We start from the raw sequence: 27,925 nt of genomic DNA, 5'->3' as shown, positions 1-27,925 counted from the left end.
TTTGTGTCCGGAAAAATTTAGGGGCAATTTCTTTTTTTCTGCAACAGCATGTAGGAGAATGCAGCAGCTGCAAGAAAACTAGCATTTGAGGGGAATGTACTTTAGTCCAGCGAAGCAGACACGGTTAGCTTGAGTCAAGTGATTGCCTTAATAATACATTTTGACAAGGAGCTACAGAAATTTAACGTGTGAAATAAAACAAAGTAAATGTGCTAACTATATTTTAATTGTAGACGAAATACTTAATTTTACTTAATTCAGTTTCTCTGACAACTGCTTGTTGTACAAAAATTGCTTTCCCAAGACACCCAGTGGTGATGCAGATGATTCCGCACAGCATTTTGATATTTGCTCTGCTGTAAAAGAATTGGCCAAAAATCGTGACAGCTCTGCCCTAAAATGAACTACTAATTCCATTTCGAAGGTCAATATCAGCAATTACATCATAGTACACAGACTTCTATGATGGTGGGATGAATTAGTATTGTTTGAGGAAGATTAGCACTGAACTCTGCCACCTCTTCTGTTTCTGAGTGAGCTATGGTGCAATAAAATGTAACTGCAGATTTACACCAAGAGTGTCAGCCCTAATATTTCTATTTCAGCAATTACAATTAGCAATGGAGCTCTTCTCTTTGGGTGTTACCTATATAACGCAGTAGAATTTGCCTGCAAATTCTACAGACAAGCCTGCTTGTCTTCCTCTTCATCAATGACTCTTGGCAATTGAGCACTCGACTTTGGGGGTATATTACACCCAAACCGTATTAGTGCAAATTAGGAAAAATACAGTTTAATCCCTGCTAGGCCCTCCACCATCCTTTGCAGGTTAATAGTAGGTTTGGTTGCAGTTATGGGCAGGGTCACACTTTTTTTGTCAAATCCTTCAAACCAGCCCAGATGTCAAACTGTTGTGGTCTGCCACCTGCGTCATCTCTGCTTGTGTTTGGAAAGTGCAAATTGGTGCCATAACCTCAGGTGCCAGAACTGCTGCCACTGGTGGCACCTTGCTGCCACTGGCGCAGGACTTACACAATCAACAGCATCTTAATCAGCGCCCTCGTCGACTACCCAAATCTCCCCCTCATCCTTTTCTAATTCCAAAGTGTCATCCTCACTTGGTGTATCACCGGCTACACTCAGGATGTTCAGGTACACATCAGCAGAACTGCTGAAAGGCCCCTTCTTTATGGGTACACTAACAGAATGCTCACGATTAGACATCCCACTGTTGGATGGACTCTCCACAGGGATTGGTGTAATTTGTGATTCAGAGCAAACATTATCCTCTAATGCCTTACTGTTATCTTGCAGCTCGGCTTTGACGCGTAACAGTAGCCATGCACCTTTTGCAGGCTCGGTAACATTTTTGGATCTGCCACTAATAGAGAAAGGTGAATGCCTCATTCTCTCTTTGCCACTGTGTGTGTAGAATGGCATGTTGGCAATTTTTTTTTTTTTTTATCGGCACTTAACTTTTCCTCAGTTACACTTCTTTTTCGCTTCAACACGGTAATTTTTTTTTGGGTGTGTTTTTTTGACTGATTTCAAAAGACTGTGTAGTTTGACATCGCCTTTCCCAGATGACGTACTGGGAACACTACCATCAGGACTGGTGACAGAACCTGGTTGCTCAATCTGCTCATATGTGGACTGCTTTGAATCCATTATGAGCCCAAAGCACTTGTAGTGCTACAATTTTTTTAGATACTGCTGACAAATATAACTTTTGACAGCCAGAAAAATTAATGCAAAAGAATGGGGGACACCTTTACAGCACTTGGAGTGCCAGAAACTGAACAAAAACGCTCCTCTCTTCTCCTCTTACTGCTGTAACAACTGATTACAATGGTATTGAATACAATCAATCACTGTCTAGCCAGTGTGACCTAACCCTGCTCTCTCCCTCTGTCAAATGGCGATGGATTGCTGTGGAGGCTGGTATTTATGCTTTTCAAATCTCGTGAGAACCGAGCTCAGAAAAACGAATACGTCACTATGACGTTTTGCCTCGATTTCGAATCCGAATGGGCGGGAGAGTACCGAGCGTGCTCGCCTCGGTACTCGGATACCCTAAATTCGGTAGGATTCGGATCTCGGGGAACTGAGCCCGCCCATCTCTAGAATTAACCATCATTGTTGCATTTTTATCTGCAGTTCTGGATGGAACAGTAATTGAAGACTGCATCATCAGCAATTTCCACCTTGGTGGAACACTTTATTCTACCATGAAACTCAATTTGCATGATATAAGATTTGAAACTCTATTTGTGTGAAAAATCACCTCTGTCTACCAAAATAGCATGATTCCGTTTATGGCTAGGGAGAAAAATAAACAATGTGTTTAAAAATCCCAAAAATAAATTGAATCATCTGAACTCGCATGTGGCAATGTCTTAAAAAACACTAGGACATTTGAGGCTATATAGCTAAATTCAATCTGTACTGAAAATAAGGAATGTTAGTTCCATATTTTGCAATAAATGTTGTAATATACAGTCAGCTCCATAAATATTGGGACATCGACACAATTCTCATATTTTGGGCTCTATACATCACCACAATGGATATCAAATGAAACAAACAAGATGTGCGTTAACTGCAGACTTTCAGCTTTAATTTGAGGGAATTTGCATCCAAATCAGGTGAACGGTGTAGGAATTACAACGGTTTCTATATGTGCCTCCCACTTTTTAAGGGACCGAAAATGAATGGGACAAACTAAACAATCCTACATCAAACTTTTACTTTTTAATACTTTGTTGCAAATCCTTTGCAGTCAATTACAGCCTGAAGTCTGGAAGGCATAGACATCACCAGACGCTGGGTTTCATCCCTGGTGATGCTCCTCCAGGTCTCTACTGCAAATGTCTTCAGTTCCTGCTTGTTTTTGGGGCATTTTCCCTTCAGTTTTGTCTTCATCAAGTGAAATGCGTGCTCAATCGGATTCAGGTCAGGTGATTGACTTGGCCATTACATAACATTCCACTTGTTGGCCTTAAAAAATTCTTTGGTTGCTTTTGCAGTATGCTTCGGGTCATTGTCCATCTGCACTGTGAAGCGCCGTCCAATGAGTTCTGAAGCATTTGACTGAATATGAGCCGATAATCTTGCCCGAAACATTTCAATATTCATCCTGCTGCTTTTGTCAGCAGTCACATCATCAATAAATACAAGGGAACCAGTTCCATTGGCAGCCATACATGCCCACGCCATGACACTACCACCACCATGCTTCACTGATAAGGTTGTATGTTTTGGATCATGAGCAGTTCCTTTCCTTCTACATACTCTTCTCTTCCCATCACTCTGGTACAAGTTGATCTTTGCCTCATCTGTCCATAGGATGATGTTCCAGAACTGTAATGACTTTTTTAGATGTTGTTTGCCAAACTCTAATCTGGTCTTCCTATTTTTGTGGCTCACAAATGATTTACATCTTGTGGTGAACCCTCTATATTCACTCTTGTGAAGTCTTCTCTTGATTGTTGACTTTGACACATATACACCTACCTCCTGGAGAGTGTTCTTGATTTGACCAACTGTTGTGAAAGGGTTTTTCTTCACCAGGGAAGAAATTCTTCTGTCATCCACCACAGTTGTTTTCCGTGGTCTTCCGGGTCTTTTGGTGTTGCTGAGCTCTCCGGTGCCTTCTTTCTTTTTAAGAATGTTCCAAACAGTTGATTTGGCCACACCTAATGTTTTTGCTATCTCTCTGATGGGTTTGTTTTGATTTTTCAGCCTAATGATGGCTTGCTTCACTGATAGTGACAGCTCTTTGGATCTCATATTGAGAGTTGACAGCAACAGATTCCAAATGCAAATGTCACACCTAGAATCAACTCCAGACCTTTCACCTGCTTAATTGATGATGAAATAACAAGGGAATAGCATACACATGTCCATGAAATAGCTTTGGAGTCGATTGTCCCATTACTTTTTGTCCCTTAAAAAGTGGGAGCCACTTTAATTTGTCCCCAAGGAATAGGGCACCTTTCTTCCAGTTTTAACATAGTTACATAGTAACATAGTTAATGAGGTTGAAAAACAACACCAGTCCATCAAGTTCAACCTATTTTGGATCTCCTGCGATCCCTCACTTATATTTGAAATTGATCCAGAGTAAGCAACCGCCAATCTGTTTCAATTGTAAAACAGATTGGCGGTTGCAGTCCTATTTTTTTTCCTATATCCACTACTTCATTTTAATTAACGGTCATATCCCTGGATACACTTTTCCGGAAAAAAAAATTGTCTAACCCTTTCTTAAACATTCAATACTAAAAAAGTGATCAGCGCACGGAGAACTGAAGCATACAATATGGCACTGAATAAATGAAATGTACGTGAAGATGTTTATAGCCCTTTTCTGACAATATGGCAAAAATAACCAGTCAGTAGTTTTCAATATGGTCTTACCCTGCTCTTTCCCTGTATACACTCAAAATTTCCTCTCCACGGTGACAGCGGAGTGCTGGTTTCCCAATCTGAGGGGCGATGTGTAGAAAAGAGTACAAGTTGTCCCAGATGGTATTCGGCTGTGAGTACAGCTCGTGCCGTCTGCAGTGGAACGCAGGTGGACCGCACAATTCCTTCTGTCACTTCCTGTATGGACGGATGCCCAGATAGTACAAACAAGAATGCAGAAGCTACAATGGTGCTGAATGGTGAAAAAATGTAAGTTTTCCGACGCGTTTCGTCCCTAGGGACTTTCTCAAGGATAATCCTGGTTGTAGCAGGTGGCTTTTTATAGTCGAAATTTCGACCAACTTTATTGATAAAATAGTGTTTTGACACATAATATAAAATTTATTGATACGCTGCGGTATCAGTAAAATATGTACAGATATACTCTGCATATATCAAAATTGTATCTTAATGGGACACAAGTATATAATGCTATATTTTATGACAGGATTGGCCATAAGTGAAATTCTAAATTTAGACCTAAAGGAATGAGGGTTTTTAATTTATATATGAATTCTGTTTCTATTTTAGACATTGTTGCAATATGATTTCCCCCTCTCCAATTCTTTGGTACCAGTTTGATGCCTTTGAATTTTAATCCTCCAGGGTCCTTATTATGAGAAGTTGAAAAATGTTGGGGAACAGTCAGGCCCGGTGCTCCCATTAGGCAAGGTTAGGCACTTGCCTAGGGCGCCGGGCTCTGGAGGGCGCCTGGAGGGCACCCTCCAGAATGAAAATTACTTTAAAACTGCGGCGACCGCTGACCATACCTGTCACGGCCGCCGCACATCATTCAGATGCACCGGGGAGGGGGGAAGAGGCTATTGCTCACCACCGCCACCTCTCTGCTCCGTCTCCTCCCCTCCACTCACTAGTGTCAGTGAGTGGAGTGGAGTGGAGGGGAGGAGACGGAGCAGAGAGGCGGCGGTGGTGAGGTAAGGAAAGACGGGGTGAGGAGGGAGGAGGGCGCCGATTGTTGCGGGGGGGGGGCTGGGGTGCTGATTGTTGCGGTGGCTGGGGCTGGGGCGCTGATTTTGTAAAAATGCCTAGGGCACCATGGAGGCTAGCACCGGCCCTGGGAACAGTGTGTGTAGTAATTCCCTTTCTAATATTCCTTATGTGTTCCATAATACGAATTCTTAATCTTCTTTTTGTCCTCCCCACATATTGGAGGCCACATGGGCACTCCAATAAATATATGGTTCCTTCAGAATTGCAGCTAATATTTTCCTTGATGGAATATATTTCTTTAGTAGTTGCAGAACTGTACGTTAGCATCGGGGTAGTTGAATTAATTTTGCAATTCTTGCAGCAAGAGCAATTGTTACAATAGAAAAAACCTACTGTATTTCTAGTGGTTTTCTCCTTTTCAATTGGTAAATAGCTTCTTGTAAGCATATTTCTCAAATTGTCTGCTTTTTTGTATATGATAATGGTTTTTTTTGGGATAATTTGGCTTAAAATTTCATCATGTAAGAGAATATGCCAATGTTTTTCTATTATGTTTTTTATGACTTGGAAATGACTACTAAACACTTTATAGCGGTTTATAGCATATCCCTATCGGCAACTTCCCTGATCTTTTTCCACCACTGGATATTTCCACCCACAATGCCTGTATGTCATCACCAATATTCTCGTAAAATAACTTCCTGAATACTTGGTTTTAACTCTGGCTTAATATCAAGCCATACTCCTCCTCCCCTTTTTTTTTTGCCATATCCCACCTGAAGAGAGTATAGCCTTCCAAGTTGACTGCCTAGTCATGTGTGTCATCCCACCAGGTCTACGTGATACCTATAATATCATACTGCTCATTCTTTGCTACTAGTTCTAACTCCCCCATTTTACCCGTCAAGCTTCTTGCATTTGCAAGCATACACTTAAGTCTATTACCTCCCTTAAGTATTTCTCCTCTCCGGGGGCATGGTCTGGTAGCCATCACGGTTTGCCGTACTTGATGGGAGCTCCGTGGAACCTGTTTTTGTTTGGTACTCCCCGCCATCACTGCTCAGCTTTACCCATTGCTGAAGCGCTTCCCTCCTCCTCCGGTGCCCTCCGCTGTGGCCCGGCTCCGTTTTGGGGTGGACTGTGTGCGCTCCGTCTGCCCAGCTCTCTTGGGGCCTAGCTCGCACTAACAGTCCGCGGCCTCGATTTTGGCACCAGCTGAGTGACATCTTCCCGCTGGAGCAGCTTCTACCGCCGGACCCCCCGAGTGCATTAACTGAAGCAGTGCTCACCCTGAATACTTCTCCCACTAAGTCTCCCTCTGGCAACTGCCAGTGACACCCGGAGGAAAGCTGGAGCGTGGTGAAGACCGAGGTCCGTCCACAGCCTTAGAGAGGATCTCCTTCCCCTGTCTCTGTTCATCTGCAGGGACCCCACGTGCTATCGGGCTACTCTGGTCCTCCAGACGGTGACTCTGGTGTGGGCCTGGAGAAGGGAGGAGGTGTGTTGCCTGGCCCGCTGCTTGGGCCCCACTCCTGTGCCGGCGGTGACCCTCTACAAGCCTACCTGCAGGAACAATCCTGGGCAGCACGGCTATGCACTTACCTGGTCTGCTGGGTGCTGGGAAACATGACACGGTCCCCTGCTGGGATCGCAGCTGGAAAGGACTTGCAGATTAGTGGGTTGGCTCTGTGTCATTCACTACTCTCCAGACACCGCTCACCAGATGCGGCTTCCTGAGCACTGTCTCTCCCTGATTCCAAGTTAGAAGGTTAGCCCCGCTCTCTTTCACTGTGCTGGAGACCCAGATCGCTGCTGCTCAACTGTATTGACTGACATTACTGGGGTTCTCTGCTGCCACCCAGTGGTTGAAACAATCTCTACACCTGTACCACTTTCCCAGTTTTCAGTCTGCTTGGGTGCATTCCCTGTGTGCAATCATAATTCTGGACTGCTCAAGTTTGTACTGTTCTCTACCTATCCTCTTCACCCGTTCTCTGCATGGTACTACGGGCCCGACCACATCGGTACATGTGGGAAGGCCAGGGACCTCAACTGTTATGTTTCTGTGATGTAACTGTCACCTCATTTCCGAGTGGCCTTTTCTGATCGAATTCTCTGCTTCAAGGATTTCCACTGTGTTTAACCTACCCTCCCTGACTTCCTCTCTGCCTCCGACTCTACTTTACCTAATTATGCCGGAAAAAAAAAACTCCACTGTAAGGGTATCTCCCAATATTACCCTAATAAGACCTTCTCAGTCTCTGGAACCGAACAAGCAGCTTCTCCTTGCTCCCTTGAGGACTCAGACTCTGATGAAGATGTGTCCTCTCCAGTTACCAAAAAAGACTTTCACTCTTTGATCAATGAAATGAAAGAGCATTGGTCTTCAGTCCACGCTGAAATTCAACATGCTCTTTATAGTTTGAGATCAGAGTGTCCTCGCTGGGTTCTCGTACAGACCATATTGAGAGAAAAACGGAGGACATTGTCTCATTTCAGGAATCTACAGCTGACGACCTTCTCAATTTCGCCAGGAGCTCAATACTATCCATGATCGCCAAGAGGATATGGACAATAGAGCCCGGAGAAACAACCTCCGAATTAAAGGCGTCCCAGAGTCCGTTGAATCTGTGCATCTGGATCCCTATCTCTGGAAACTGTTCTCCCAGGTTGCACCAGAAGTTCCAGAAAATCAACTATTGCTGAGCAGAGCCCACAGGGCCCTTAAACCTCGTCCATCTGATCAATCTGCACCTTGAGATGTTGTCTTCCGTCTTCATAATTTCACGACCAAAGAAGCTGTCTTAAAAGCGACTAGAAAGCTTACTTCTTTAACCTAAGAGGGGAATAGCCTCCAAATCTTTCAGGACTTCTCTCCCGCCACTTTAACTCGGAGACGAGAACTCCAGCCAGTCACTTAAGTCCTCAGGGAGAACAATATTTGATACTGCTGGAGGTTTCTCTTTCGCCTTTATCTATGGCACCAGAATCAACAATTGTCAGCTAAAAGCTTAGGCGAAGCACATGAACTTCTCCGCAGGATTAGCCTGAACAAATTATGTATTTCACGCCAAATAAACTGATGATCTTTTGTATTGCACAGTCTCTTTTGTGTGTATTCACAGACCTCTCTATTTTCTCTCCTCTCACACTGTTCTCAGTACAAAGCTCAGTCTGTTTAGTGTAATGTCACAGATCTCTATACTGCTTATTTGTTTTCAGTACTTTCCTTTTTACTCACACCTCTCTTTGGCTCACTTCTTATCTTCTTCTCTTCTTACACTTACTTCACTTTTAATCTGCTTATATATCACTTTGTCCGATTTTCATTCTGTCCCTATTTTTCTCTCTCAGTCTATGCAGACACAGGGATCTCTCTCCCTCAGAAGTCTAGAACTTTCCTCTTCCCACTGCCTTCTGGAAGTTCACAGTTATTACCAAAGTTAGTGGACTTGTTGCTATGCCACACACTCCTCCTTCCTGTTACTCCCGGCAACCACCAACCACTCCCAACTGTCACTTCTCCCTAAAGAAAATATATATATTTTTTTTAAAATCTTTATAAACACTTTTAACAATTAACAAATTAAATTAACAAACTAAAAACATATAGATGCCTCTCCAGAGACCTCTCAGGTTCTTACTAATGTTGTGGGACCCTCCACACCGGGAACTCACCGGCCTCCGCGTAGAGATTGCTCGACTGTCCCTCGCCATTCTAAACCGCAATCTACAGATCCCTGATTAGCTTGCACTTCCCTCTACATGACCCGATGTGGTCCTTGCAACTGCCTGACATTCTACAATTGAGGGTGGAATTCAAGGATGTCACATCTTCAGATGTCTTCACCCTTCACCTCTTAGTGTTTCGAGACTGTACTGCTTTCGCCAGACACCGTATTGCCTTCTAATGACTGTTGCCCTGTTTTTTGCTGATTCAAGAGGAGGCATGTTGTTGCTCTTCGCTTTTTCCCCAAGGTCCGCACCCTGAACTTTCTACCTCATTCTCTCATTCTCCTCTTATGGACCCACAAGTTGGGCTCGATGAGACACTGATGATGCACAGACTACAGCTCCTGTTTTTGTCACTGAAAAGTAATTGTGATGTTCTGTTCCATTCACTTTTAAGTTGTATTTGCTGTTGTTTTGTTTCTTTGTTTGGTTCTGTCCCTACAGTTTTTATATCTGACCACGTCCGGATGCTTTTCTTGCGGACATCATGATATGCGTCTTGCTATTTGTTACTTCGAATAATTTTTTTAATGTTGGTGATTTCTTCCCTTGTTTTTCCTCCCTTTTACTTCACTTTCTTTCCTTTACCTTAGGGTTCAGTAATTTCCTCACACCTTTTCCCCTCCCCTCCTTTGGTCCTTCCCTCCTTCTCCTCACTGGCCGTTGCTTACCCTGTCTGTTTTTTTTTTCTTTTTCTCATTCCTTGACACCTCTTCTCTGTTTTGGTCTCTTGTATTGCGAACATTGACTTACCTATGACCCTTAACCTTATCTCTATATAAAGTCAAGGGCCTTAACTTCCCTCAGAAACTAGCTAAGCTCCACTCTTCTCTCAAGTCTCTTAAAGGAGACCTGATATTCCTGGAACACACACTTTTTGTTAACCCTCTCCACCCTGAGCTCCGTTCCAGAAAATTTCCCCTGCCATATCATGCATGTGATCTTAAGCAGACAGAGCGAGGTGTTGGAATCTTGTTTGTGCGCCATCTAATTTTTGACCTTCGCAACTGTCATAAGGATAAGGAAGGTAGATTCCTGATCCTCATAGGCTCTTTAAATAATCTCCCCTGCACCCTAGAGAACTTATATGCACCCAACACTGGTCAGCATAAATTCTTCAAAAAATTTGGTTCTTTGCTAGTGCGTGTTCGCCAGGGTGAACTTATTGTCGTTGGTGATTTCAATGCTGTCTTAGCCCTGACTGTAGATCGTTCCTCAGCATCTTCCTCCCCTCCCCTGAGGAGGGATGTCCACAATACTGGAGCTTTACAGGCTTTTCTGAATCTCCATAATTTACTTGATTCGTGAAGAGTATTAGACTCTTTGGCCAGGGACTACACCTTTTTTTTTCTCCCCATAGTACTTACTCCAGGATTGATATGATCCTGCTCAGCCACGACCTCACACTTAGACTTAGCTCTTCCCAAATTTTCCCTATTACTTGGTCGGACCATGCCCCTGTTTCGGCTGTACTTAACTCCCTTGCCTAACGCCCTTCTAAAGCAAACTGGAGACTTAACAAATCGTTTCTGCATGACAAAGAAACCATTACTCATTACCCATTCTCTTTTCTCTCTGAGTATTTTGTGACAAACGATACCCCTGATCAGGGGCGGATTGGCCATAGGCCTTACCGGGAATTTTACCGGTAGGTCGATGGCCTACTGAGGCCGCCCACAGGCTGCTTGCTTTTTTATTTTTTTCCGGACATTATTATTTTTTTTTTTTTGAATGATCACTGGGCGCCCGGATCTACTTAATCTGGGCAACCTGAAACTTTGCCGAATGAGGGGGGAGGGTGCACCCCCGACCAGTCCGAGATGCTGGTCCGCGTAGTATAGTTGGTGGCTGGCCCCTTCCCCGGGACCAGCCACCTTCCCCCTCGTAGCTGCAAATGGATTAATCCCTCTTGTGTGGCTGCAGAGGTCACATGGGACGCTCACCACATGACAGGTGCCGTCCCATGTGTGCTGAGAAGCGCGGCTGGAAGGTAAGTCTGTGTGTGTAAATGTAATGTAATATTTGTGTTTAGGGGGCCTCTAAATGTAATATAATATTTGTCTAGGGGGGCCTCTTAATGTAATGTAATATTCATGTAAGGAGCCTCTAAATGTAATGTAATATTTGTCTAGAGGGGCCTCTTAATGTAATTTAATGTTTGTGTAGGGGGCCTCTAAATGTAATGTGTAGGGGGCCTCTAAATGTAATGTGTGAGGGCAGGGGGGCATATGGCTATATAATGTGTGTGTGTGTGTGTGATGGCAGGGGGACATATGGCTATGTAATGTGTGGATGTGATGGCAGGGGGACATATGGCTATGTAATGTGTGGATGTGATGGCAGGGGGGCATGTGGCTATGTAATGTGTGGATGTGATGGCAGGGGGACATATGGCTATGTAATGTGTGGATGTGATGGCAGGGGAGCATATAGCTATGTAATGTGTGGATGTGATGGCAGGGGGGCATGTGGCTATGTAATGTGTGGATGTGATGGCAGGGGAGCATATGGCTATGTGATGTGTGATGGCAGGGGGGCATGTGGCTATGTAGTGTGTGTGCTGGCAGGGGGGAATGTGGCTATGTAATATATGTGTGTATGTGATGGCAAGGGGGGCATATGGCTAATTTAATGCTGAGTTTGTTTGTGGCTATTGAATGTGTGGATGAGTTTCGAAAGGAGGGCTATTTATTAAATGTGAATATGAATTATTTAATGCTGGGATGGTTGTAAGAAATGGTTATAGTTATTAAACTTAAATGCTATTAATTTATTGCTGGGGCTTGAAGGGAGGGAAATAGGTTTATTTATTAATGTGAATACTATAAATTTAATTTTTGGGCTAGAGGGAGGCCTAATTATTAAATGTGGATGCTATTGATTTAATTCCGGGAATGGTTGGAGTTTTCTAAGTTTCATGTACCCATTTTTTTTTACAAATAGGGCCTCCAACATTCCAGGATCCAGACAAGCAGCAACTGATCTAAAGACACCAACAGCCACCGGTGGTAAAAGTGACAAGAACAGGTAGGAGAGACCAGGACAGTCTGCCAACTGTACTGAATGTGTTAGGACAGTCCCGAAATTGGGTGACAGTCTTGTTTAGTCAGGATTTGATCCGACAACAAGGACAGTTGGGAGGTATGTCCTGCTTCACACTGTACTGCTCGTGAAAGCAGAGCTGCGTGCAACTAACAGTAGTGCACACAGCTTTGCTTGTGTATTTGTCTAAAATGTATCTAATATGATAACCCCTCATTTTTAAGTGCCCCAAGCCCAAAGAGCCTTGTACCAGCTCTGGTCATACTTTAGTGGTTTTTGTATTGATTCCATTCCTGCCTTCTGCCTTTTTACCTTGCACTGGTCCCATTCTCAGATCACTTGAACATATAACCAGCCCCCATTGCACTGACCATATCAATAATCCTGCCTCCTTTGTACTTAGTATATCTCCAGCAATCCCTTGGAATAGCTCTCCCCTTCACTTATGCCATTTTCTGCCACCCCTCCCTGCACTGTTATTAATGCAAACCACCAACAATCACTGGGCATATTCCAGTAGTTCTAAATCCCGCCTACTTTTGTGTTGGCCCCACCTACAGTTGATTTGGTCCCGCCCACACGAGGCCACTTCAAGAATTTTTTCCAGGGCCACTATAAGTTCCCAATACGCCCCTGCCCCTGATATTTCTCCTATGACTCTTTGGGATGCTCATAAGTCTTTAATACGGGGTCATCTTATTGCTCTGGCTTCTCGGACTAAGCGATTTCGTCTTGCCAGAACCATTCAACTGACGGACTTGTTGAGAGTCTTAGAGCTTCGTCACAAATCAAATCCTGATTCTCTACTTCTCCAGGAAATTGCTTCTGTTCGGGTTGAACTAAATCTTTTATTATCCCACCACGGGGATACGTGCTGCCTTTCAATCTTACTATACTAAACTTTATAACCTTCCTCAACTCTCTGATCCCTTAGTCTCCCAACAACACTTGCAGTTGATTGATTCTTTTCTTTCTTCTGCTAAGCTTCCGAAACTCTCTCCACAAGCTTATGCTCTCCTGGGAGTCGAGATTACTAGGGATCAGGTTGAACAGGTTATAAAGTCCCAGAAATCAGGTAAGGCTCTGGGAACTGATGGCTTCACAACGGTCTATTATATGAGGTTTGCTGGACTCCTGGTCCTCCGTTTTCACGCTCTCTTCAATACAATCCTGGCTGGGGGTTCTTGGTCCGGGATTCTTTGGAGGCTCGGATCTCTGTTATTCATAAAGAGGGTAAAGATGTTTACGACTGTGCTAGTTATCGCTCTATCTCCCTGCTTAAAACAGATGTTAAATTATATACTAAAATTTTGGCTAATAGATTAAATTCGGTCCTTTCCTCCCTTGTACATTATGACCAAGTTGGCTTCATCCTCGGCCGTCAGGCCAGAGATGACACCATGAGAGCCATTGATCTGATTTTTATCATTAATACTTGTTAGGGCTGATGGCAAGTGTCATAAACTTGTAGAATAGGTCACAGCTATAGCAGCTGCCTTTCCCGTAGAGCTGAACGTGCTCACAGGTACTCGGATGCCCCCATGTCTTAAGCTCAAAGTAGTACAAGTTAATAACACTACCATAGTGCAGGCGAGGGCCAGGTGGTAGAATAGCAAAGTCCAAACGGGCCGAGGTCAAGGGGTACAGCAGGCAGCAATATTGCGTTCCAGGCAAAAGGTCAGGGCTGGAGGAAAACAGTGAATCCAGGTAACAGGGAGAGATCTAGTTCACAGGCAATCCAGTACACGGTCCAAGGTCATACACGGCAAGATCAATCTGAGAAGGGAGCAGGTAAGTATGCACAAAGCAGGAACTAAAACTGTCAGGGAGGTAATAATATACCGAATATACACAGGAGGACCAATCACCAGCAGGTAAGTAAGCTCAATAATATTCACAGCTGGGGATGCAGGGGGTGAGCGCATGCGCCTGGCTGGCCAGGTTGCAGCGGTAATGGAGAAGCTTTCCGACCGGCGAACACCGGAAGTGACGCCCTGGTCATCATGATGACGGCCGGGACGCATCTGTGGGGCCGGAGTAAGTTGCGGCGGTGCCTGAGCTGCCGCGACTCGTAACAATACTAGGAAGGCTCCGGCTGCTATTCTCTCTCTTGACGCCGAGAAGGCTTTTGATGGGATCTCCTGGAGCTTCATGTCTGGAGCCTTGTCGGTGTTTGGAATCTCAGGTAGCCTCCTTACTGGTATTCAAGCCTTGTATTCTTTACCCTCTGCGAGAGTTATGATAAACGGTTCTTCGTTTGACCTTATTGCCATATCCAACGTTACTCGCCAAGGTTGTCCTCTCTCCCCTCTCATCTTTGCCCTCGTTATAGAGCCTCTTGCTGCTTCCATCCGAGCCTGTACTGATATACGAGGTGTGCGGACGGGGGATCTGCAGAGTAAGCTTTCTCACTTCGCGGATGATGTCCTTTGACTCTCCAGCAGCTAGGGAAGTCGCTCCCCGGACTCCAACATTTTGCACAATTATTGGTGCCTTTTTGGTTATAAGATTAATATTGCTAAATCAGAAGCCCTTCTGCTTAATATTTCTAACCGGGAGGGGTTGGCTCTCACCTCCCGCAAAAAAACGAAAATCAAATACGTAGGTATTTTTATCACTGATTCCTATGACTCCCTGTACTGGGAGAACTATCCAGGCCTTTTTTGCTAAAATCAAATCGGAACTCTTCTCCTGGTGCTCATTGATTATTTCGTGGCTGGGCAGGATCACATCTGTCAAGATGAACCTACTTCCTAAGCTTCTTTATTATTTTCAGACCCTTACTGTTAGAGTTCCCCTTTCGGAACCCACCTCTATCCAAAAAAGTCTTTCTAGATTTGTCTGGAACGGCCGCTCTCCCAGGGTCAAGCTGGCTCTCCTAAAAAGACCCACCAAGTGTGGTGGTAGGGGCTTTCCAGATTTATTATTGGGCAGCTCACTTGAGTCAGATTGTCGTGGGTTGACATTGAATCCACCTATCTTAAATTTCCAATTCTTTCTTGTATGTGGGGTCTCTCAAAACAAGCTAGATCGCCCCTTACCTGTCGATGCCCCACCTTGTTATTCTCAGCTGCTATCTGGGAGACCTGCCGACCACATCTCAATGTACCGATTTCTTCCCCTCCTGTTCTACCTCTTTGGGGTAATCCTGCCTTTCTTCCTGGGCTCTCCTCAGCCTTCTATAGTGCCTGGTTTACTGCGGGTGTTCGATTTGCTGGAGATCTATTATATCAAGGTGCCTTTATCTCCTGGGATGATCTGCGTTCTAAGTATCCAAATCTCCATCCTAAATTCTATGAGTATTTTCAGTTGCGACATTTTGTGGGCTCTCACCTCAGGGGTGTTTCTTCCCCCACTCCTATTACCCCCTTTGAAACCTTATGTCTCTCCTCACCTTTGGGTGGAGGCACGATTTCCTATATCTATAGTTTAATTCTTGATGTACTTTTTCCTCCTGGTGGTAGACATGAGAAGGAGAGGAATCTGCCCCCCCCTCTCTCCCTCCCACCTCATATCCTTAGAAAATGTTATTGAATCAGTGCAACAAATGTTCATTCACTTGTTTGTTCTACGACGATCTGTTGTTTTCGATATTTGCTATTCGAATATCTTGCTTTACATTGTCATCTAACAATGTTTTATTTTTTATTTTTATTTTTTCTGTCCCTGCAATGTACTAATTGCTGTTTTTTGTCTGTATATCAATGCTATTTTTCAAAATAAATAATTAAAAAAAAAAAAAAAAAAAAGCCTCTCCTTGTCTGATGTCCTTGCCTTAAGTTTGCGACCTATGTCCCTGAAATCATTCTTTAGGACACCCCTTCTTCATTTTAACTCGGTCATTGGTGCCAACATGCACCAAAACCGCCAGGTCATTCCCAGCCCCTCCCAACAATCTGTCTCCACCCGATCCACAATATGCCGAGCCCGAGCACTCTGGAGACAACACACTGTTTGGCATGCACAGTCCCAGTAACAGATTGCCCTATCGCCTCCCTAATAATTGATTCCCCGATGACCACAATCTGCCTGGGTCCCTGATTAACTTTGATCCCTTCTATGCTGGAGAGACCATTCCCCTGGTTGTTAGAGGAAGCAGTCTCACCCAACTCTACCAATTCTGAACTGCCTTCCACAGTATCTTCATCCAATCTGGCAAATCTGCTGGGATTGCTTAGTCAGAGCTGGCCTGCCTCTTCTTCCCAGTACCTGTTACCCAGCTGCCTACCTCTGCATCCTCCTCTGTCTCTGCTCCACCCTGCTCAGCTAATGTATCGAGGGTGAGCTGTAAACTCTGCTCCAGGTTGGCAATCTCTCTCAATATTGCAATGATCTGCTTTAGATCAGTTACCTGCAGCCTCGGACTGGCCTGCCGGCCAGCTGGGCTATACGCCGGTAGGCCCGGCCGCGGTTAAGCCCCGCCCCCTTTTGATGCAATGTGATAAACAGTCTGAATAACATTAACAGTCTGCCTGTCGGCTATCGTACGGAACGTATAGGGCATGGAGACTGATCCTGATTAGTAATTAGGTTTAGTCTAGGACAAATTAAGGTACCACAGTAGTTTGTTTTGAATTCAGCCACTATTGAGAAGCAACCTCTCCGTTTCTTATATGTTTCAATAGCAGCTAACAAGCAGATCGCTAACCTTATCTAGTCTGCTAATTATGTTGATTTAAGAGGTTCCATACGGAAGAATTCTTAGCTTTGTTTTTAGAGTTAATTATCAGTGGGAGTTAATCCCCCCCCCCCCCCCCCCCCTTCCCGTGCCTTACATAAATCAGCAGCCGACAATGATAGCTGACAGGCAGATCGTCAGTGTCTTTTAGACTGCATATCACACTGAACTAATAGGCTATAGATGTAATACAGTATTGCGTTCTCAAGTTAGCCACCATTAGGAATTAACCCCTCTGTACCTATAACAATAGCTGACAAGCCGAGTGCCAGCATTACTTAGGCTGGTAATTATACTAAACTAACAGACTGCAAACGGAGACACCTCTATATCACATTACAAAACGAATTACTACTGAGAGTTAATCTCTATATGCTGTGTATGTCTGAATAAATAACTGATAAGTGGATTATTAGTATTATCTTAAACCGCCAAGGATATCAAATTAATACTCCATAAAAGGAGAAATATACAATTAGCCTCTCTGTGCTTTATATGTTTAAATAAAATCAGACAGGCATATAAACAATACAAATTGGACCAAGAGTCATATTGTAATAATAGGTTAAAAAGCAAGGGATTAATTTCCTTGAAATAATAGTGGATAGATATCTCATCACTATAGACTAGATTGCATATTATAATACATATGATATGATATAGAGGATGATTAGCTCCTTATTTTGATATGTAAAATCATTTAGTGGACGGGTTATCCTAATATACTATACAATGAATATCCACTGTCCTATATAAAGTATAATAGATTTTGGACAGGATCACAGAGCTATTTTAATTCACTTTATATGTTTTTGGAATTTATTATTTTGCTAGCCTTTCGGAATTATGAGGAGTACACATGTTTTACATATAACAATAAAAGTTAAGTTTTATTCAATTATCCAATTAATCATCTATAGATTCTGAGTGTCCCTTTTTTCATGTCCTTCCTGCCTTTTTCAATAGTGTCACAGGTTAGCCAACACTGATCTAGTGGGACAATCCTGATTTTTGGTGACTGTTCTGCCCAATCTAAGGGGCAGGTCAACACTGTGTATTCTTTATACACACACTGTATGCTTTATATACTACACTAAGGTGCTAGATGTCCTTCGTGGACTGACCACTCCCCCTCTAGTGTCTGGTCCCGCCTCTATGACTGACCACACCCCCTCTGGTGGGCCCCTAGTGTTGCAGTACCCCGGTGGGCCCTTCATGCCCCAGTCCGATACTGGTTACCTGGGCTTCCAAAGAGACCAATTGCTCACATTTCTCACAGAGGTATAAATCTTGGAACAATTGCTCCAAGTGTGCATACATATGACAAGATATACATTGATTGAGATCATCAAGGGCGTTACCCCTCATCTTATTATGGCTAACCTAACTTCTTATAGCCTACAGTGAACTCAAGACTACTAACCTTTGCTAGCAATTTACCAGATTAAGCCCCTTCCTGGATTCAGCTACTTACTGGATGCAACTCCACACTTTAAACAAACAGCACTTTAAATAAACAGCACTTTAAATAAACAGCACTTTAAACAAACAGCACTTTAAATAAACAGCACTTTAAACAAACAGCAGTGGAAATCACAAGCTCAATGATATCGCTTACCACTACCTGTTAAATAGAACTTGCACTAACCAGCTATATCAACTAATGCAATTAAACCACACCCACTAGCTCTAACAGAAAAAAAAATACACTTAATAAACACACAGAAAAACAAATCCCCTTCAATAAACACTCAGAATAATTCCCCAATGTATATCAACAGAACACAGCAGTCCACACTTTAAACAGACAGCACTTGAAATCAAACAGCAGTGGAAATCACAAGCTTTATTTTCTTTATTTTTTTTATGCAGCAGAGTCTCCTAGAGAACACAGCTTGAGGCGGGCTTCATCACTTCTCTGCCGCTCAGTGGATGGGGAACCCGTGGCAGCAAGCTGTCGTGTCTGTTACAGGAACTATGCTCAAGGAGCTGTGGCACCTAACAAAACAGCTCCTGTCCCTTCTGTTGTCAGGCTAGGACCTCAAGTGGTTCACCCTGGCTGCAAAGTACTGCATAGAAATGAAGTGCAGGACCTCTGGTGGCTGGGTAGAGAGGTTATGTAGGAGCCATTATCGGGTAAGCCCAGCACTAAGGACAAACATGGCAGGGGAAACTGTCCTATGTAATGTGTGGACTAGGCCAACAGGTGGAGGTGTTTTTACCCTAGAGTAGCACCCCCTCCTTGGTGGGCTTTTGCTGAAGTAATCACGACAGAAATCAGTCTACTGTTCACATCTGTGGTGCCAGAAACCTTTCCTATGCTGGCTACGCTTCTAACTCTAAATGTGGGGACTATGCAATGCCGAGATTGTGCAACAAATATAATATTATTAATTTTGAGTGATTGCTAATTTTGAATATTATTGTTTTGATTGCACAATTTGGCATTACATAGTGCCAGATTAATGTAATTCAATAATTTTGCCCCCTTAAAATTTTTTACCGATTTTTTTTTTTTTAAGTAAGCTATAAATTAATTGTGCACCTTAATAAATGATTGCCTCAATATTTACATATGATTGATGTTTCCTCTTATGTTATGAATGGCAAAATAGCTTAAACAGAATGCAGTTTGCCAATTGGCTGTATTTAAAAGCCTGTCTTTTGGATGGGGGATTTGATGGCAGTTTTAATCAAACCGCCGGTGGTTTTGCTGTTTGGCTGTTTCCAAACCGCCACACATCGCCAGCCATTTCATATTCTAGCCTCAAATCAAATTTTACATTTCTCAAATCGACCTATAGTAAATGCGGCAGTTTGGACCTCTAAATTGCCAGCAATATGTGGCGGTTTCAAACCGCCACCAAACTCAATTCTTAGTAAATCTAGCCCTTGGTCTTTTAACCTAGCACGTCTCTTGTCCTTCTTAGAATGGCCTAAACAGTGGCTTCTCATTTTTCTCTCTTAAAGCTTCTCTTCCAGAGAACTGGCCACTATTCTCAAAGTCCTTACTTCATGGGGTTCTTCACATCTAACAGCCTAATGTTCTGCTTTTAGTTCCATGAGGCCTAAACTCTGTGCTTTCAGAGCCATTCAAGCCTTTTGAATTTGTTGACCTTAAATTCCTAATCTGGAATTTGTCCTTTTTTTGGGCATTTCTTCAGCAATGTCTGAATTGGCTGCCCTGTCTTGCAGGTCACCATATGTTGTTTTTCACAATCATCATTATCATCATCATTTATTTATATAGCGCCACTGATTCCGCAGCGCTGTAAAGAGAACTCATTCACATCAGTCCCTGCCCCATTGGAGCTTACAGTCTAAATTCCCTAACATGCGCACACACAGACAGACAGATGCAGACTAGGGTCAATTTTGATAGCAGCCAATTAACCTGCTAGTATGTTTTTGTAGTGTGGGAGGAAACCGGAGCACCCGGAGGAAACCCACGCAAACATGGGGAGAACATACAAACTCCACACAGATAAGGCCATGGTCGGGAATTGAACTCATGACCCCAGAGCTGTGAGACAGAAGTGCTAACCACTTAGCCACCGTGCTGCCCACAATGACAGAGTTGAGGCCTGTGCATGATGACTTCTATTCAGCCCACTGCGGTTTTTCAATTTCATCTAAACCAAGATATTGTTATCCCTGTCCTGGGACAGGATCTCACTTCTATAAGTGTAGAATCTCTCCACCTGCTGGATTTGGATAGAGCCTTGAGGATTTATGTAGACAGATTGTCATCCTTGAGTATAACCAATAGCTTCCTTGTTCTTTATGATGTGCACAAGAGAGGATGTCTGACAAGAAAACAGTCAGTTATTAGATGGATTAAAGCTACAGTTTATCAGGCTTGTATATCAGAGGGAACTTTTGGTTCTAAAAATTACAGCTCACTCTACCAGGGCAGCACGGCATAGAGCCTTGGGTTAAACTGTTGTGTTGGGCCACAACCTGGTTTCCATCCATACATTTAGCAAATTGCTTTGGATGAAAAGTTTTGCATGCAGTTGTGTTTGAGTGTACTCTATGGGTAGCTTTGGAACATCATCATGGTTTAGCAGTGTCTCTCAAGTAGGATGTATGAGAAAAGATGATTTTTGTACTCCACTATAAATTCTGTTTCTCTGAATCCATTTGGAAGACACTGCGTCCCCAGCCCTTTTGGTTTTTTGCTATGTTTTATGGTTGAGTGTTGCTTGATTAGTTCAGTCCTATCCTGTGATAGGACTTTTTGTTAAAAAAAAACTGAGGAGTTACAATGGCGGGGCAAGATCCATCATTATCAGCTATTTATATATAGTGCTACTAATTCTGCAGCACTATACAGAGAACTCCCTGACATCGGTTCCTGCCCTATTGGAGCTTACAGTCTAAATTCCTTAAAACACACACACACACACACACACACACACACAATCAATTATGATAGCAGCCAATTAACCTATTGGTATGTTTTTGGAGTGTGGGAGGAAACCAGAGCACCTAAAAAAAAGCTTTTGGTGTAGAATTGGTGCCTTACTCCAGCAAAGTGCCCTCTATACCCATGGATTCGGAGCGATAGATTTTATGGCGAGTACAAAAATCCTCTTATTGCAATACATGCTTAGCTGGCAAATTTTTACCAAAAATGTTTACATGACATTATTATTATTATTGTTATAGATTTGTTCGGCACCGCAGTTCTCCACAGATGCCATACAGTAGGGAAAGCAGGACATACATAAAACAAAGACGTTCAAGGTAGAAAACAAATATAGAGAGAAATGAAACCAAAGGGTATGGAGGGCCCTACTCACAAGAGAGTTTATATTCTAAGTGGAATGAGTGAGAAAAGAGAGGAAGCTCAGTCTTGCAGCAGCATTTAGTATGGATTGCATTGGTGGATATATGGGTGAGGGGAATGCCAGATAGCAGAAGTCAAGTTTGTAGATGAGAGAATGAATAAGAGTTTTGGGGGCATATTCAGTTTATTGAATATCCCGCCGCGTTAAAACTATTACCGTTATTACGCTAATAGTAAGCTGGAATTCAGCTCGCGGCTCAGGGAGCTGCAAGCTGAAACCCAACGAGAAAACTACCGTAATAACGGTGCGCAAGATTTTCGCCGTTTCCAAAACTTGAATATGCCCCATAGTGTTATACTGGGTACGAAAAGGGTGTATTCTGGCAATGTTTCTAAGGTATTTTCAGCAGGACTATATGCATATATAATATATTTATATATATATATATATATATATATATATATATATATATAATATAATAGCATGACTATATGAAAACCTGAGGTGCACAGATTGTAATGGTCCAGAGACAGAATAGGAGCCCAGTGGCGGTAAGGAAGGCAAACCGCAGGAAGATTGAATAGTAAAGAATGGACCAAAGTAGGGTTTGGTACATAGTAAGTCTATAAGTAAAGGGTTCAGGAAGAAGAGTAGTCGAAGGCAAGACAAGGTCGGTTCACGAGTTGTAATAGCTGACAACAGGATGCAGCAACAGGAACACTAGATCATTGGCAGGACTCGGAGAGCGTCTGGATGTGAGTAATAAAGCAAGGAGTGTAATCAAGTGTGACACCAAGGCAGCAGGCTTTAGAGACTGAGAAAATTGTGGTGGTATTGAATTAGTTCTCAAAGAGAAGATGTGTACAGAAGAAAGTGAAGGGCCGAGAACAAATCCTTGTGGGTCCCAAACAGGTAGTGGAAGTAGAAGTGAGGATGTGCCAGAGGTAGAAACACAAATGAAGCAGTTCAATAGGTAGGAAGTAAACCAGTAAAGAACTGTCACAAATGCCAATGGAGTGAAGGGGATGTAGGACAAGAGGGTGATCATCAGTGTCCAAAGCAGCAGAGAGGTCCAGGAGGATGAGTATAGAGATATGACCCTTAGACTTTGCTGTAAATAGATCATTGATCAGTTTTGTGAGAGCGGGGCAGTAAACACTGAGTAACAGCATTACCGTGACTGCAGATATATTGCTGAACATTACTATTGCTGGTGGAATATTTGGCATTACTTCTGGTGGCTTATGAAATGAGCATTGCATATTACTCAGAATTACCGTACTGCCCAACATTTTACTCCCTAGCATTGAGACAGTGAGCATGGTCATGTTATTATGGGGGGTGTGGTCACATCACAATAGGGGTATGAACTCCCCCCTGCTTAGCTCTGTAAGACTGTCCCTTAGATACCTCCTTGCCCCTTTAGACACTGCAGCATGAACCAGTAGAAGGTGCGCTGTAAGTGGAAGATACCGATGTGCCAAGGCGGGACATAGCTATAAAATCGTGACTGTCCAGCCGAAATCAGGACAGTTGGGAAGTATGTCATTACTACTATGCTTTACATGTTACTTGGGAATGTTGGTGTGACTACTGCTGCTATATTGGTGGTTCATAAGCCTCTTAGTGAAAATCCATAGTACTGATGGCACACTGTAACAGCATTAGTTGTAAAGCTCTACGAAATTTACTGGCGCTATATAAATAAAGATGATTATTGTCCAATTGTACATTGATGATACAGTCAGTCAGATTATTGTTTGTGTATTTCCTTATTTTCAGCAACATTTACAAAAATATGTGTCACCATTGGCGAAATTTAGGGAGTTACATGTGAAGCCCCAAAAACAGAGTTATCTTATATTAAGGAAATAGAGTTTTGTTTTGACCATGCTTATCTCTGACCCTTATGTTCCTAGATGAGTCTGGTGCAGATCTGGACCCAGCTGTACTAGCCACTCTTAGGAAACTCCAGGATGGATACTTTGGCGGAGCAAGGTGTGGCTTTCATCTATCTATTTTTTGCTTTATAGAAATGAGATCCTGCAGCTAACAGAATGTCAGGTGGTTTGGGGTTAACTAATATTAGGTAATTAAAGTTAGTATTTTGGATACAAACTTAGTTTAGTAATATACTGTAGTGTCTTTTTTATAGTTGTGTCATTGGTTGGTTGATCTCTTCTCTTTATTTTTTTCTGGTTTCAGGACTCAGACCGGTCGCTTGTCAGACTTCCTTACCACATCATGCTGCAAACACCTTAGCTTCATGGACCCTGGTGTGGAGGGTAAGCTGTGCTCCGGGGTGAGGGTCAGCCGCAGGGGTCAGCCAATCATCGTGCGGGAGCCGGAAGCGCCCTTGCATGTGGCCCCACCAGCCGATGATGGTAAAAGAGGTGGAGAGGATAGAAAAGGAGAAAAATTAGGTAATAGAAAATTAAATTCAAACATGGAAATATTGAAACAAGAGGTTAATTTGGAAGAAGAAATATATTTGTTAGCAAATATAAGGTATTAATGTAGATTAGCCAGGAGAAAAAGGTTTCACTTGCACAAGGACTTCAGTATACCTGTTCATTTTCAGCAAAGGCAAGTAATGTGTCAATATTAACACTGTGTGAAACTTCAATGTCCGCTACATCTTTGTTGCTTGAGAATTGCAATGTTTAAATAATGCTTTGCAGTTGTAGTGACATTAGTATTGCATATATATAACATAAGAGAATGGCATGATCGAATATTACCGCACAGGTAGGAAGCCTAAAAGTTTGGTGGATTAAACCTATCATGGGTCTTGGGGTATGCTGAAGCCATGAGTGCCCACTCCACATACGTGTCTGATCAATCACTAAAATTCTCCTAATTCTTTAATATCCACTCTGGAGCAATTAAGATACACACCATGCATTGTATTCCAAGATATTGCAATAAGCAGCAAGAAAATATCTCCAAGTTACTTGGAATATGCACTACTCCCCTCTACCTTTATTTTCCAAGACCATGCTCTTTTTATACGGAAATAGGGAAGGTCTGTGCTCCCTTATAACCCTGTGGACTGAGTTATAACCCCAAAACACCCTTATTATAAGCCATCACTGACAAAATGTTGATAAAAAATGAGAAAAGAAGCTAGCGATGGTAATAATCTACATAGAAAAAGAGAATTTGTTTGTTTATTGAAGCCAAAATTAAAGGCAATCTAAACTAGACAGGTCAGTAAGTAAGACAATTCTGTCAGTATTTTTTATTTTGCATCCAGCTAACATATGGGTGTGAAGACAATATTTATATCTGTACTAAGATAGCAAATTAAGCTTCTGGTTTCTTGGACTTCTGTTCACTATGCTGCACTCTCTTCACCTGCTTGGCTTTCTATAATCTAAATAATACTTTGCTCCATAAACAGATATCTGATAAGGGAATATGCTAAAACTGGCCAAACACAGGTCTCTCAGCCCGCCCGCCAATCAATAGGATCACTGTACATTTTGGCAACACAGATGTAGGTCTATCTCATCTTCTCTGGGGCCCTTTGGTACGGTTGCAAGATGACCACATACACACCAATAGCGGTCATTTTCTGACCACAATTATCAACATGTTCAATAATGCAATGACACTGTATCCACACAAAAGAGGATATCCCTGGGCGCTGATTTAAATAAAGTAAAACAAAATAATCCTTATGATAATACCATGAATCATATAAAATGTGTAGCCACCACTCTATTGGCGGGGAGAAGAACTTATGCAGCTTACTATAAAGATTGTTGTGTAATCAATCTTATTGCAGAATAGAGAAACTAAAAGGTGGAAAGGCAAACAAAACCTCTCCTCGACAATTATATACCACCAACAAAATATCCTATTAAAACATTTTATTAAGAACAATTATACATAACATAATATGACCTTAAATCATAATACGGGTAATTCTCAAAATAATGGAGAAACAAGCCGTTGTTGAATTACGAGCTCAAATATGAAAAGAGAGAAACCCGTTTCTTATGACAGTCTCTGATTGTAGAACTCGATGGTGCACATTTAGATAAAATATTTAAGAATATCTATTGTTTTCTCTAACTCTCTTGCTATCAAGTGATGAACTGCTTCACCTGGTAGGTAGGCTGATTTTAGATGTGTTGTAGGGGTATTTATTTTCTCCTTAATCTTGTTTACTCATTGCAGAAGACTCTGATGATGAAGTAGCACTATATCTTAGTCATCTTTTGGGCACCACCACACCCCGAGCATCAGCTACACAGAGGGGTGGATTGCATCGATTCCGAGCTGCAATTCACAGCACACGGGATATTATTTCCCTTCGCACAAAAGCCAAGGGTCTGAATGTGCAGGGTAAGATATTTAGTTTTCGGTTTTTTTATATACATAAGTGTTTTTATACCACTTTTCCTAAAATGTTACATGTTTACGATATCAGATGAATAGATACCACATTTTTTATTTTCAGATATAGTCTTAACCTGACGTTCCATTGGCTCTCTATTAAAAAGTAAAGTATTGCATCCAATAGTTAAAGCCTCTATTACATCTTCAGAAGTGTCCTAACGGGATTTAACACAGGTCAAAAAGTTTGTGACACCACTGACCCTACCACTGTGTATGAATCTACAAAGAATCCACAACAAGTTTTTAAACCTGTCAATCACTCTGTTTGCTCAGACATAATTCCCCTAATATGGCAACTTTCTGCAGAGAGGTGAAAGACAGCATGGGCGTGTTTTTGCCAAATACAAACACTCCGGTTATTTCATGTAGACTATTTATTTAGCACTGTAATACACAGGCTTAACCATGCATGACTGGTAAAAGAATTGGCTTGTTCTTTATCCTGTTAAGACCAGTTTAGACAATTATTTGCATTAATTAATAATTTCATACTTTCCAGCTACAGTCCAAACATACTTATAGGCTAACTGGCTTTGGATGGAATTGACCCTAGTGTGTGTATGTTTGTGTGTTTTTGTATGGAAGAGAATTTAGACTGTAAGCTCTACTGGGGGCAAGTACTGCTAATTAAAAATCTTTCTCTGTAAAGTCTTTTGTCATATGCTGATAATAATAATTAATATATACATATATCAAAACTTGTGTATCAATGAATATTATAGTTTAAATAACATAACAGTTTATACTTATCTAGATATGTGACATCCTTTGGTGGAAACCTCCTGAAGTTTTTTGTTTGTTTTTTCTTTTATTTTTTTTAAATCACGTACATTTTTATTGGTTTTAATACATACAAAAAAGTATACAAAAACAGACTAGACAAAAAGAAAAGTAAGAACAGAACAGAAGTTAGCCGTCAATAAATGTTTACAGTGGGATCATTACTAAAGAGTTATTATTTTCTCAAGTACATTGGATAATCACATTGAAGCGGTTGTTGATTATAAGCAGTGGTTTTTTTGTAAGAAAAAAGGTGCCGGAAATCACATCACGCAGTCAATCACTGTACACACACATCAGTTGTGTAATGAAACATGACGGTTACCGCCCGCAATAAGCTCTCAGCACGCGACCACACGACCAATCACAACCAGCGCGAACGAAGTGCACATGCATCGGACTCAACACACAAGCAGCCTGCATGCACAGTTTTAATGATTTTGCTGCCAACCTACTACACTCGACAGGGCGATTCAAGTCCACGTGGACCAAACATCAAATGTTCAAAAGTTACTTTTAAAACTTGGAAAATCCGATGAAAAAAGGTGCCGGAACTCAGTCCTGTGAGTTCTATGACAAAAAAAGCACTGATTTATAAGTAACTAAGTACAGGGGTCAGTCATAGAACTTAAGGAAGCAAAATTGGTCACATATATATCAAGCAAGATTCAGATATTACATTGCTCCTCGGCACATAGATAAAGGTAGAGAAGTGGAAAAAACAAAACTAAACTAAGTCGAAGAGGGATGACTGGGGTCAGAACCCGTCACATTTAATCTTTGTCTTGATTCATAGCAGAGACCAAATCTTGTGATATTTGTGTTCCGCCCTTCTCTCAGTGTACATGTATCTCTCATGATTCATCGTGTTATTTACCAGTTCCCTCCATTTAAAGAAATCTGGTTTTACATTTGCGAGTCAGTTACACGCTATGATAACTTTTGCTAGGGTTATAGCGATAAAAACAAATTTATAAAGAGGTACACTTAAGCTGTCTTCTAGTGATATATCGAATAGACAGGTCTTGGGCGCCAAGGGGGGGGTTTCCCAGGGACAACCTCACCAATACAGTCC

The 27,925-nt window shown here is 42.3% G+C and overlaps 1 protein-coding gene across 2 annotated transcripts in view; it reads left to right on the top strand.

Moving 5' to 3' along the window:
- Positions 1-27,925, top strand: part of PHKA1 (phosphorylase kinase regulatory subunit alpha 1) — a 237,486-nt gene that overhangs the window by 108,765 nt on the left and 100,796 nt on the right. For both annotated transcript variants that reach the window (XM_075184634.1, XM_075184633.1), the window contains exons 18-20: positions 23,583-23,661; positions 23,869-23,948; positions 25,849-26,016. In XM_075184634.1, the coding sequence (XP_075040735.1) occupies positions 23,583-23,661; positions 23,869-23,948; positions 25,849-26,016 (327 nt within the window). The remainder of the gene's footprint in view (positions 1-23,582; positions 23,662-23,868; positions 23,949-25,848; positions 26,017-27,925) is intronic.

This window comes from Mixophyes fleayi, chromosome 9 (genome assembly GCF_038048845.1).
Source record: "Mixophyes fleayi isolate aMixFle1 chromosome 9, aMixFle1.hap1, whole genome shotgun sequence".
Classification (NCBI taxonomy): Eukaryota; Metazoa; Chordata; class Amphibia; order Anura; family Limnodynastidae; genus Mixophyes; species Mixophyes fleayi.
This window is presented reverse-complemented; position numbering and strand designations above follow the sequence as displayed.